Source organism: Pelobates fuscus, chromosome 6 (genome assembly GCF_036172605.1).
Source record: "Pelobates fuscus isolate aPelFus1 chromosome 6, aPelFus1.pri, whole genome shotgun sequence".
NCBI lineage: Eukaryota > Metazoa > Chordata > Amphibia > Anura > Pelobatidae > Pelobates > Pelobates fuscus.
The window spans coordinates 269,018,790-269,033,183 of record NC_086322.1 but is presented as its reverse complement, the minus strand read 5'-3'; the positions used below and the strand labels follow the sequence as shown (position 1 = coordinate 269,033,183).

At 38.7% G+C, this 14,394-nt stretch overlaps 1 protein-coding gene across 1 annotated transcript in view; it reads right to left on the bottom strand.

Moving 5' to 3' along the window:
• Window positions 1-14,394, bottom strand: part of LOC134566159 (bactericidal permeability-increasing protein-like) — a 124,452-nt gene that overhangs the window by 15,868 nt on the left and 94,190 nt on the right. Inside the window, exons 7-10 of the mRNA XM_063425863.1 lie at window positions 10,524-10,577; window positions 5,779-5,949; window positions 5,282-5,352; window positions 3,106-3,148 (exon numbers count right to left, since the gene is read on the bottom strand). Of these exons, the coding sequence (XP_063281933.1) occupies window positions 3,106-3,148; window positions 5,282-5,352; window positions 5,779-5,949; window positions 10,524-10,577 (339 nt within the window). The remainder of the gene's footprint in view (window positions 1-3,105; window positions 3,149-5,281; window positions 5,353-5,778; window positions 5,950-10,523; window positions 10,578-14,394) is intronic.

Here is a 14,394-nt window from a genome sequence, read left to right as displayed (position 1 = left end):
GTAACTTCACTGACAAAAACAAGCTTGCAGTTTAACAAAATAAAATGATTATGTATTTCGCAAGATAGGCTTTACAGTAATGTTACTATAAATATGTTAATTAATCATTAATCCTCCTCTTGGAATCCTGCCATTGTGAAATATTTGTTCTGTTGCCAATGGCATGCATATTAAGAAAGAACGCAGATTCATATGGTAAACAATTAAGCAACAAAAACACAACAAAGAAAATGTGATAAAAAGTAAAATGGGCATTTTCACTTGAATATTGATCATGGGAATTAAAAATGTATTGAAATATTGAAGCCAATGTTGCTGGACTGAAAACCATGCTATGTCTATTGTCAGCAGTTGAGTGGTATGTTCCCTCCCAGGGTAAGCAGTAAAACTGTCTGAAAATGTTTTGACAACGTATTGGGGTCAATTAGGTGCCATTCACTTCCACCAGGAGAAATGAAAGCTCTCTGCTATGAGCTAAGCCCGGCGGTGAGGACTTAGCTTAATGGCTGAGAGCACTCAGTGGATGCTCTCAGCCAATGAGCTGGTTCTGCCCTAAAGGGCTTAGCTCAGGAAAGCTAACAGAAACTCACAAGCTGTAGCTATCAGGTCTCTTGCAGTGTGTAAGATCTCATGTAAGAAGGCAGATCTCATGTAAGAAGTCTAAAGTTAAACTATTCTAAAATGGTTTGACTACCACCTGGGGTTACTAGGGCACTCTTGGCATTATAACAATGGAGTGTTTCATTATACAAGGATCATACATTATTCCTTAGTCTTGAGTATGTTTTTAAGCTTTTACTAAATGGATATTGCCACCTTCACCCCCTGTTCAAGTAAAATTCTGTTTATGGTTTATGAAACCAGTCAAAATGTCACAGTTACGAAGAAAAGTACCAAATATATTCTACACTGAGTATCGGATGTCTTTGAATCCTGTGAGTTCAATTATATTTATGCTAATAACTTTTGTTGCAGTATGTTGTATTTTTCCTTTTATATGTAGACATATCAAATATGGATATTCTAAGCTGAAACTGTGACGGTGTATGTATTTATTTTTACTGTACTTGTATTGTGATGTTACTTTGAATAGTGATGTATTGTAGACATGTGCATTTGGATTCAGACAAATTTACATTCATTTCAGTTTCAGAATTTGAAAAGCTTTCAAATTCTGAATTCGGCAACATCCTAAATTTCCAAAAACTAAAGATTTTGTGACGAATTGACGTGAAAATCTTTGTATCCATTTGCTGTCATAAGGATAGCAAATTTTTAATGCAATCTGCTTAGTAGATAGATACCTAAATTGGTGTAGGTACATGATATTGCCATAATAAAGAATATCAGATTAGGGACATATCTATTTAGCAACTGAAATAGCAAATGTAAGAAAAAGGGTTCTTATTTTTGTTCTTTCAGTAGTTTAGTAGATAGCTTCCTAAGTTGGTACTCTTATGTGGGATTGCCCTATTTAGAATACCAGATTTGGGCAGTATTTAGTAGATGGATCCGCTAATTTGACTCTTATGTGGGATAATAATACCTAGAAAACAAAATAATGGCACTATTTTGTAGTGCACAGTGTGAGATACATCGGCATTTACCCATACATGCACACTGTGAAATACACATTAATTTACCAATACATGCACACAGTCCTCTGCATGTTCATTTACCTATGCAAGAGGGCTGGTGCAAGATTATTTTATACCCTAAGCAAGATCATCTACTTGCAACCCTCACACACAGACACACAAAACATAAGCTGCCAACTTTGTGTCTCTTTCTTCCCCCAGCCCCTTTGTGCATTTCTTTCACTCCCAATGCCTTTGTGAGTCTTTTGGCGAACCCCTCTATGTGTCTTTTTTACCCTCCCAGCAGCTTTGTGGGTCTCTTTCTATCCCTAGCTCTTTTGTATGCATTTCCCCCCTCCCCAGCTCCTCTGTGTCTCTTGTTCCACAGTGTCTTGTATTTCATTCTCCTCCAGCCCCTTTTGTGCCCACAACCACTTTGTGTGTCTCCCCCAAGTCTCCCTGTGTGTCTCTTTGTCCCCCCCATCCCTTGTGTGCATCTTTGTCTCCATGCAGCCCCTTTGTGTGTCTCTTTTTCTCCCAACCCCTTTGTGTGTCTCTTTTTCCCCATCCCCAGCTTCTCAGTGTGTCTCTCCCCCCTAGCCATCTATGTGTCTCTTTGTACCCCCAGTCCTTGTGTGTTTTTATGCCCCTCAACCCCTCTCTTAGTGCTCCCATCAGCCATCTGTGCATCTCTGTGTCCTCCCAAGCCTATGTGTGTCTTTTTGTCCTATTCCCCTTCCCCTCCTCTGCCTATACCCTAAATGTGATGGCAGATAAGAGCCATTCGGCCCATCTAGTCTGGCCAATTTTCTTAATACTTGCATTGGTCTCTTATATCTAGGACAGCCTTATGCCTATCCCATGCATGCTTAAACTCCCTCACTGTGTTAACCTCTACCACTTCAGCTTGAAGGCTATTCCATGCATCCACTACCCTCTCAGTAAAGTAATACTACCTGATATTTTAAAAAAAAATCTTTGCCCCTCTGTTGCCTCCCTTCATGTAGTGTTGCCGAGCGGATCGCATCTTCTGCTTTCTCTACCTGGTCTGACAGGAAGCAGCTCGTTGCTCTCATCTTAATAGTATTTAGTATTTCATAAAGATAAAATCTTAATGGAATGCTCATAAAGACTGTCTGTGAATTTCACATAAATTAAAATTTCAAAAGATAACATCATCCAGTTCAGACAAGGCAATGCCACTGCAAACATTGCAGATGAAGAGGGGAAATAGAAACATCTCTTGTATTTTCTGTGTGCTTTTTCTGTTCTGATTGCTAAGTGCAAAGCACACTGCTTATACAATTTTCATAGCAGGGAGCTAAGATAGAGATGCCAGTTGTAGGATAAAAAGGTGTGGAGTTTTGCATTCAATATAATATTTTTGCATTTCACAGACACTTATTTGTTAAATATAGGAAAAAGTAAACGTAATATCCTGGGAAGTGATATTTCTCCGTTAATTTAGGCATTTGTAACATTTTTGCAACATGGTTTGGGCTTTACAAATACTCATTTGGGTACTCACATTGATATAGCCCACAGAGCTTTTGAATTCGTGAAATTTATACCTATAAAGGTAATAAGACAGGTTTATTTGAGTTAAATGTGTCGTTTCATAGAGCTAAAAGAAAGTAATGAGAGCTGAGTTTATACAAAAGACACCACAATCTGAAAAACATTGTACACATTCTTAAGGGGTTACTCCAATCACCAAGGCCACTTCTGTGATTTATCTGAATATGCAGTGTTTCTGCACGAAAAAAATCCCCTCCCTACTCGCCACCCACCGGCACTGAGCATGCACACGCATCCTGAGCCAGCAATTAGTCCAATCACGTTTCACTGTAAGATGCCTTTGATTGGACCGCATGTGGCCGCAGTGACATGAGGAGGGGTAGTGGAAGGCAACACCAGTTAAGTAAACGAAATTTAGTCTGTTTTTTCATTCAATTTGTTTATGAAATTCGGTTATTATTTCATTGAAATAACGATCTGTGCTGCGGCTGCATCTTGGAGTCGTTTTGTAGACAACTACCTAAATTAGTACCCTTGTGGGATTGACATATTTCAAGGTACCAAATTAGGGAGCTGTTTAGTAACCCACAAAAGGGTTAGAGAGCTATCTACTAAGTAATTGAAATATACAAAATATGAAAAGCCCTACCTTTTCGTAATGTTGGTCTTCCAGACAACTTTATTAATACTAAGTAAAAAAACACTTAGTATTAGTAAATAAGGAGGTTAAATCCTCCCTCCTGCCTCTACCTGCAGTGTCACAAGTTGGGGCATGTCTACTAAACAGAGAGCCAGTGGCTGCTTACGGTTATAAAAAAAAAAAAAAAAAAGCAACAGGTCAGCTATTGCTGCCTAGTCTCTAATCCAATAAAGATGTACCTAGCACAGGTCCCCCATGCCCCCATGATGAAGAACATGCTAAACAAATTAACAGAGTGGAGACATAATGTCCCATGTTCTCCCACCTGTGGTATGTAAGTGGGGCCACTATAATAAACTGGAGCCTTCTGCCCCCACCCATTGGCAAAGAATAGGGGGCCTACGCAATAAAGCGAGGGAAGGGCCTGTTGTCTCCCCTCAGCCCCACTCATTGACAGTGGGTGTAGGCTCTAAATAATGAGGGGATGATCCTATTCCCCATAAAATCTATCAACCCCGCCCACCAGTGACAAGGGGTCCCCAGTCCCCTCCCTATAAAGAAATCCCTACCTACCCCCTCATCCTAAGAATTATTGGGGGAGGGGCATTAAATTAAAAAAGGACCCAATCGCCCCCCCCCCCCCCCAAAAAAAAAAAATTGACATTCTCACTCACCCATACAGATACACATTGACCAATGAAAACACACACGCTGACCCGTGCAGACATACACTGACACATGCAGGGACACACATTGAACCATGCAGACAATCACACTTATTTTGGTGGGCATGGGTGGCTGGACCCAGCGTTAGGTAAGGCCGCTGATGGCCTGGTAGGTTCCTTGCTGTGCCAGCTGGTGGCTGACACTAACCCTTAGCTGGAATAGAGGGTGAGAAATGCAGGGTAGAGTAGAAGAGGGGATAGTAATTGTTTTTACTTGCTTTTCCTGCTCCCTTTTCTGCTGGCTGTCTTCTTTTGGCCCATTCTCACTCCCATGCGTGGAGGGAGTAGTGGTAGTGCCATATTTAAGTCATAGCCCTGCCTACTCTCCTCCGTTTAATGTAGTGTCTCAGCAGACCACCAAAAAGGAGAAGAAGGTGGTCTGTAGTCTCCTTTTCCTGTATGCCGTCTGCTGCATACAATACCACAGCGGCCGACTCCTGCAACTGCTCCTTTGGCATGGGAATGGGCTGGCCAGTAAGGGAGATCTTGGACCTCAACCTCGGTGGCTTTATTTAAAATCCAGCGAGCCCTGGTGATTCATGTCACTGATGCCATTCAAATGGCATTAATGCACACCTTGCTGCATGTCAATTGTCCAGGCCAGCCCATTGAGTGAGGACTGTTTCATTGCTCTACGTGCCCTTAGTGCTCACACTATGCTTATTGGGGAAAAAAATGGAACAAGAGGACCCTAAAATCACGATTCTCCCACTGGAATGTTGTGAATAATAGTCTTATGGAAATCTCAAACTTATTGTGGATCTGAGAATGCCAAATTATCATTTTTTTAAAATACCATTTTCTTTTTAATTGCTTTTTACCTTTCAACAACAAAGGAGACTACCAGGTTCAGGCCTGAGAGTTGCACTTTGTCAGCTATAAGAGTTGCTACCTGGAGGAAGCAGAAGGGGAAATGGTGTAATAACCATATACTCATCAGAAATAACAAGAGGCAGAAAAAATCAAGAGAGAAAGGAGACACTAATAGAAAGAGAAAGGGAGAAAGAGAGATAGGAACAATATGAGAATGATTGTAAGAAGGGGGGGAGGAAGGAAACATGGAGTGTGACACAATTAAACATAAGCAGGGCGAGTATATATTTTAATTACAATTATTATGCATGACTGGATATAAAATAAATATTTATGTTGTACACTTGTCAATTAATTAATTATTTTTATTTTATTATTATTATTATTATTATTATTATATAAAAAAAATATATATTATTCAGTACCCGGTAAAGAGGTCGCCTAATAGGTTTTTATAAAATATTGACACTAAATTCAAAAAGTAATATAGGGAAACAAATCTCACCATATTGACAGAAAATACTTGGCTGGTGACTAAATATGGCAAGACGACCATTCCTTGTAACAGTCCAGTCATCTCCATGGTGATATTCTGAGGAGTCACGGTTACCATAGGAGCCTTTGTAGCGGTTATTACTAGTTCCATAGCCTGTGACTGAGGATAATGGTGCTTTATCTGTGATGTAGACAATAACAGCAATACAATGGACACACTGTCTTTTAGTTTGTAAATATTTTTAGGCTAAGATAGAAATAAAACATATAGGAGGTCAGCCCAGAAAGTATCCAATCATGTAATAGGAAAAATTAGAGACATTTTTTAAAGAAGATACAAAATACAAAGAAACATAGGGCAATGAGGCCTCGGTCCCCTTCAAACTAGGTCCCTCACACACTAATCACATCATCTCTTCCACTGTTCAAAACACTCCGCAAAATCCTTTGGTGGAATCGCCATCAGCTACCTTGTCGTATGTACCTGAATCTCATTGAGGGTCTGAAATCCCTTGCTTTTCAAAGGTAATTTTAGTTTTGGGAAAAGGTAGAAGTCGAGGGGCGCAAAATCTTTCAACATATTCTCGACCATCTTTGAAGCATTTACGCAACACTTATTTGTGCTGCACCTATCGTCCCTGAAAGCCTTCTAAATCATCCATATAGTTTCAGTGGAGAAATGTTCAAGTGTAACACAACATTTAATGCATTTATTACTCTACTCGCTAAGCCATTTTGAATGCGACAGCCACACAGTATAAACATAGAATTTGTCACTTTTATAAATTAATCTGGTTATAGCCCCTGGCTGCCAGACAACAGGCCCTGGTAATTTCTAGTATGGTTAGCTCAGTGGAGCTAAACTCGAGGAGGGCAATTGTCCAGAGCACCTGCTTTGCAAATACTTCTCATTGAGCTGCACTGGAAAGTCTGTGATTGGAAAGTCTGGGCTGTGGGAAGAATAGGGCTTGCAAAGGCTTCAGACAAGAGACATTTGCAAGCTGTTTTAGATATACTTCCAATGCAAAATGCATAATTAAGTGCATGCATGTTTTAATTTGAAGTATATCTACTAAACAGTGATTTTATATATTTATTTAATTTGGGAAGTATAGTGTCCTTTTAAGTAATAAATAATCCTGTTATTTTCCAGTTAGAAAAAAGAACAAATGAGGCATTTGTTACATGTGAGTTGACAGAGGAAGAGGTTCTATTTCAACTGTCAAAAGTAAAGTCAAATAAGTGAATGGGGCCTGATGGAATACACCCAAAGTTATTAAAAGAGCTTAGTGGTGTACTAGCAAAACCATTAACAGATTTATTTAACCAATCATTGTTAGCAGGAGTAGTCCCCGAAGATTGGAAGTTAGCGAATGTTGTGCCCATTCACGAGAAAGGTAGTAGGGAGAAGTCGTGCAACTATAGGACAGTAAGCCTTACTTCAGTAGTGGGGAAAGTAATGGAAACCATGTTAAAGGATAGGATTGTTGAACATCTAAAATCACATGGATTTCAAGATCAGAGACAACATGGGTTTACTTCAGGGAGATCATGCCAAACTAATCTTATAGATTTTTTTGATTGGGTAACTAAAATAATAGATCAGGGTGGTGCAGTATACATTACTTACCTAGATTTCAGTAAGGCTTTTGACACTGTTGCACATAGAAGGCTTATCAATAAACTGCAATTATTAAGTTTGGATTCCAATATTGTTGAATGGGTAAGGCAGTGGCTGAGTGACAGGCAACAGAGGGTTGTAGTCAATGGAGTATATTCGAAGCTTTGGCTTGTCACCAGTGGGGTACCTCAGGGATCTGTACTTGGACCCATTCTCTTTAATATTTTTGTTAGTGATATTGCAGAAGGTCTTGATGGTAAGGTGTGTCTTTTTGCGGATGATACTAAGATATGTAACAGGGTTGATGTTCCAGGAGGGATAAGCTAAATGGCAAATGATTTAGGTAAACTAAAAAAATGGTCAGAGTTGTGGCAGCTGCAGTGCAAGATAATGCTTCTTGGACGTAAAAACCAAAGGGCAAAGTACAGAATATTTAATAGATCAACCTCAACATCTGAGGAAAGGGATTTAGGGGTAATTACTTCAGATGACTTAAAGGTAGGCAGACAATGTAATAAAGCAGCAGAATGCTTGGTTGTATAGGGAGAGGTATTAGCAGTAGAAAGAGATAAGTGCTCATGCCATTCTACCGAACACTGGTGAGACCTCACTTGGAGTATTGTACGAAGTACTGGAGACCATATCTCCAGAAGGATATTAATACTTTAGAGAAGTGTTCAGAGAAGGGATTGCAGGATAAAACTTACCAGGAATGATTAAATTATCTTAACATGTATAGCTTGGATGAAAGACGAGACAGGGGGGGATTTGCTAGAAACATTTAACCCCTTTAGGACCGGACTGTTTTTGCGATGTTGTACATTTGCAGCCAGGCCTCTTTTTACACTTTTGTGGTGTTTGTGTTTAGCTGTAATTTTCCGTTCTCTCATTTACTGTTCTCTCATTTACTGTTTACTGTTCCCGTTGGGCTTTTGGAATAAAGACCTAATATTCTTTTTTGGATAAATCCTGGGAGTGCTGATTTTCTCTTTTCTGTGTCTATTAGTGCAATCGAGCACCGGGTCTACAAATATGTGAGTTGGAGTGCAAGGCTTTTTTCTTTTTTTATATACATACACATATATATATATATATATATATATATATATATATATATATATATATATATATATATATATATATATATACACACACACACGGGTGTAATTTAATTATAACTGTATTTTTATATTAATATACGTATATATTAATATAAAATACACTTAGTATGACATCATATATATATATATGATATATAGTTTTTTTTTATTATTAACATAAACCTTTATTTATTTTTTATTTTTATTTTACACTAGCAGGGAGACTACCTGTCAGCACAGGACCACAGGTTCTGTGTATTTTTAATCTGTAGTTTCTTACACCAGTACAGTTGCAAGAAAAAGTATGTGAACCCTTTGGAAAAATCTGGATTTCTGCACAAATTGGTCATAAAATGTGATCTGATCATCATCTAAGTCACAACAATAGACAATCACAGTCTGCTTAAGCTAATAACACACAAAGAATGAAATGTTGCCATGTTTGTATTGAACACACCATGTAAACATTCACAGTGCAGGTGTAAAAAGTATGTGAACCCCTAGACTAATGACATCTCCAAGAGCTAATTGGAGTGAGATGTCAGCCAACTGGAGTCCAATCAATGAGATGAGATTGGAGGTGTTGGTTACAGCTGCCCTGCCCTATAAAAAACACACACCAGTTCTGGGTTTGCTTTTCACAAGAAGCATTGCCTGATGTTAATGACGCCTCGCACAAAAGAGCTCTCAGAAGACCTACGATTAGGAATTGTTGACTTGCATAAAGCTGGAAAGGGTTATAAAAGTATCTCCAAAAGCCTTGCTGTTCATCAGCCCATGGTAAGACAAATTGTCTATAAATGGAGAAAGTTCAGCACTGCTGCTACTCTCCCTAGGAGTGGCCGTCCTGTAAAGATGACTGCAAGAGCACAGTGCAGACTGCTCAATGAGGTGAAGAAGAATCCTAGAGTGTCAGCTAAAGGCTTACAAAAGTCACTGGCAAATGCTAACATCCCTGTTAGCGTATCTACAATACGTAAAACACTAAACAAGAATGGATTTCATGAGAGCATACCACAGAGGAAGCCACTGCTGTCCAAACAAAACATTGCTGCACGTTTACAGTTTGCACAAGAGCACATGGATGTTCCACAGCAGTACTGGCAAAATATTCTGTGGACAGATGAAACCAAAGTTGAGTTGTTTGGAAGAAACACACAACACTATGTGTGGCGAAAAAGAGGCACAACCCACCAACATCAAAACCTCTCCCCAACTGTGAAGTATGGTGGTGGGGGCATCATGGTTTGGGGCTGCTTTGCTGCGTCAGGGCCTGGACGGATTGCTATTATCAAAGGAAAGATGAATTCCCAAGTTTATCAAGACATTTTGCAGGAGAAATTAAGGCCATCTGTCTACCAGCTGAAGCTCAACAGAAGATGGGTGTTGCAACAGGACAATGACCCAAAGCATAGAAGTAAATCAACAACAGAATGGCTTAAACAGAAGAAAATACGCCTTCTGAAGTGGCCCAGTCCGAGTCCTGACCTCAACCCGATTGAGATGCTGTGGCATGACCTCAAGAAAGCGATTCACACCAGACATCCCAAGAATATTGCTGAACTGAAACAGTTCTGTAAAGAGGAATGGTCAAGAATTACTCCTAACCGTTGTGCACGTCTGATCTGCAACTACAGGAAACATTTGGTTGAAGTTATTGCTGCCAAAAGAGGTTCAACCAGTTATTAAATCCAAGGGTTCACATACTTTTTCCACCTGCACTGTGAATGTTTAAATGGTGTGTTCAATAAAATCATGGCAACATTTCATTCTTTGTTTGTTATTAGTTTAAGCAGACTGTGATTGTCTTAGATGATGATCAGATCACATTTTATGACCAATGTGTGCAGAAATCCATATCATTCCAAAGGGTTCACATACTTTTTCTTGCAACTGTATATTATTACTAGTTGATGTGGAAAATTAAGATCCTGGCCAATCAAAATACCTTTTCGAATCCTATGCATAAGGTTACTTAATAGTTATAGCATAACCTGGGATTAAAAAGTATTGGAATTTGCCGAAATATCATACCTTTGGAATGATTGTTCCATAGTCTCCTGTTCGTAACCAAAATGCATGAGGAAACTGTGAAAAAGAAGTTAAACTGTGAGAAAAGCTAAATAAAGCTACTATAAGACTTTGCAAATCAAGTCATCTTCCTTAATAAAAAAAAGTTACTTTACAATATTTGAAATTATAAAAATGAATCCACAGAATATTTCTGCATTCTTTAAAAAAAAGTGACAAGCAAAAATAAATAAAAATAAGGCAAAAATAACATGGTTATTCACCGTACTCCTAATTTTAGTAAATTATGCTCTCAATCTAATATTTTTGGATAAGCTTTCTGAAAAAAAATATTATTTTTAGATAAACATTTAAATCAGGAACCTCTACTTAACTACGAGAAATACGAAGATAGATGAAGAAACACCGAACTAGAGCTCCAGAGACTTTGTAAACCCTAATCACACTAGTCTATAAGAAGAATACAGTAATTGTTATTAGATCTACCTTTAATGTAACCTATTGTCAACCCGTTTAATCCTGATTCTGTATAAGCTATATCTTACTATGTTGTAAACTCGCTTTAACAATGTATGTTTATTTTCAAAACTATAAAACAATAAAAATTATTAAATAATAAAAAAAAACATTTAAATCAATTTAATATTTGGAAAAATTATTTAATATATTGATATATTTTTATATATGATATATTTTTGGGATATTTTAACATTTTCAAAAACTATTTAAAAAAAAGTATCAAAACATATTAAATCATTGTAAAAAAAGTTTTTCCAAAAATATTAAATTGAGGTCTAAATCTGATTGACAAACATTTTGGCTAAAATAGCTGAACAGTTATAGTCACAGCTTAACTATTTTAGTTTTGTAATTCCTATTAAATTTGCATTCAGTGTTTAGTGAATAATCATAAGAATTGGAAAATTTCTTCCAACTTTCTTGTCTAATTTTTGAAAATCAATTTTACTTCATTTATATTACAATGAAAACACATCGTCTAACCAAAGGTACAAAAGTCACCTGTGATCTTCCACGCATTAAAAGAAAAGAAGGAAATGGTAAAAGTGATAGCGAACCATAAGAGAAAATTATATTCTACTTATATAGTTCGTATCAATAACTCTGTTTAACACTGTTTATCAGGGGTCACTAACCCCCTGGTTAGTTGAAAGCCATGAAAATAACTATCCAGAAAAAAAAGGTTATGAAACCACATACTGCACCCACATAGTGTTCTATCGGGGTCACTATTTAGGGGTGTTAGTTATAACTGGGCAATTCCAGTAATATTAAATCTACCCCACTAGGGGTCACTGTTCCACCAAATATTAATAAATAATGATTACCTTGTCTTTCTAAGTTAATTTTGAATATATGTTATTATTGCAATTATTGTGCTAAATACAAAATAATCATTATTATTTATTTATATTTGGGGGAACAGTTACATCTAGAGGGGTAGATTTCATATTACTGGCATTGCCCAGTTTTAACTAATTCACCTGAACGGTAACCCCTATATATGTGGGTGCAAGTGCGCGGTTTTATAAAAAAAAATCTGGATAGCAATCTTCATGGGTTCAACTAAGTAGTGGGTTAGTGACCCCTGGTGAGCAGTGTATAAACTGCAATTCCTTTTACCAGATGGAATGCATTATTGATACAAATTATACACTTTTCAATGTAGAACATACGTTTCTCTTATGATTCACTATCACTTTTATTATTTTTTCTTCTCTTTTAATGTGTGGGAAGATCACAGGTAGTGATGTACCGAACTGTCCGCCGGCGAACAGTTCCCGGCGAACTTAGCGTGTTCGCGTTCGCCGCGGCGGGCGGACACATGCGCAGTTCAATCCGCCCCCTATTCGTCATCATTGGGCAAACTTTGACCCTGTGCCTCTCGGTCAGCAGACACATTCCAGCCAATCAGCAGCACTCCCTCCCTTCCACACCCTCCAACCTCCCTCCCAGCATCCATTTTCGATTCATTCTGAAGCTGCATGCTTAGTGAGAGGAGGGAAAGTTTAGCTGCTGCTGATTAGATAGGGAAATTGATAGCTAGGCTAGGGTATTCAGTGTCCACTACAATCCTGAAGGACCCATCTGATCTCTGCTGTAAGGACAGCACCCCAAAAAGCCCTTTTTAGGGCTAGAACATCAGGCTGCTTTTTTTTTTTTTTTTTCTGTGTAATGTAATTGCAGGTGCCTGCCAGCTTCTGTGTGAGGTTCACATTGGATACTGTGCCCACTTGCCCAGTGCCACCACTCATATCTGGGGTCACAATAGGTTAAGCTTTAGATTTAAAAGAAATAATTTTTTTTCACTGTAATAGAAGAGCAGTTGCCTGCCTGCCAGCTTCTGTGTCAGGTTGGATGCCTTGCCCATTTGCACAGTCAGTGCCACCACTCATATCTGTTTTTACAATAGGTTAAGCTTTAGATTTAAAATAAATAATTTTTTTTCACTGTAATAGAAGAGCAGTTGCCTGCCTGACAGCTTCTGTGTCAGGTTGGATGCCTTGCCCATTTGCACAGTCAGTGCCACCACTCATATCTGTTTTTACAATAGGTTAAGCTTTAGATTTAAAAGAAATAATTTTTTTTCACTGTAATAGAAGAGCAGTTGCCTGCCTGCCAGCTTCTGTGTCAGGTTGGATGCCTTGCCCATTTGCACAGTCAGTGCCACCACTCATATCTGTTTTTACAATAGGTTAAGCTTTAGATTTAAAATAAATCATTTTGTTTCACTGTAATAGAAGAGCAGTTGCCTGCCTGCCAGCTTCTGTGTCAGGTTGGATGCCTTGCCCATTTGCACAGTCAGTGCCACCACTCATATCTGTTTTTACAATAGGTTAAGCTTTAGATTTAAAAGAAATATTTTTTTTTCACTGTAATAGAAGAGCAGTTGCCTGCCTGCCAGCTTCTGTCAGGTTGGATGCCTTGCCCATTTGCACAGTCAGTGCCACCACTCATATCTGTTTTTACAATAGGTTAAGCTTTAGATTTAAAAGAAATAATTTTTTTTCACTGTAATAGAAGAGCAGTTGCCTGCCTGCCAGCTTCTGTGTCAGGTTGGATTCCTTGCCCATTTGCACAGTCAGTGCCACCACTCATATCTGTTTTTACAATAGGTTAAGCTTTAGATTTAAAAGAAATCATTTTTTTTCACTGTAATAGAAGAGCAGTTGCCTGCCTGCCAGCTTCTGTGTGAGGTTCACATTGGATACTGTGCCCACTTGCCCAGTGCCACCACTCATATCTGTTTTTACAATAGCTTAAGCTTTAGATTTAAAATAAATATTTTTTTTCACTGTAATAGAAGAGCAGTTAGTTGTCTGCAAGCGTCTGGGTGTCAGGCCTACTTCAGCATGTGCTCTGCAGACCTGTGCCAGCATGCTTTGACAGTTGCCAATCATATCTGGTGTCTCTTTAGCGTGCTTTTACAAAGAAAAAAGGTTTCCAGTGTAAGCTAATAGCAGCCAGTCAGTGTCCTTCAAGCGGCTCTGTCAGGCCTTCCCTCAGCGTGTGCCCTGCACAACCCTGCCAGCGTACTTTGACAGTTGCCACTCATATCTGGTGTCTCTATAGCGTGCTTTTACAAAGAAAAAAGGTTTCCAGTGTAAGCTAATAGCAGCCAGTCAGTGTCCTTCAAGCGGCTCTGTCAGGCCTTCCTTCAGCGTGTGCCCTGCACAACCCTGCCAGCGTACTTTGACAGTTGCCAATCATATCTGGTGTCTCTATAGCGTGCTTTTAAAACCAAAATTTTGTTTCCACTATAGTAGAAGAGCAGTTGCCTGCCAGCTTCTGTGTGAGGTTCACAGTGGATACTGTGCCCTCTTGCCAAGTGCAACCACTCATATCTGTTTTTACA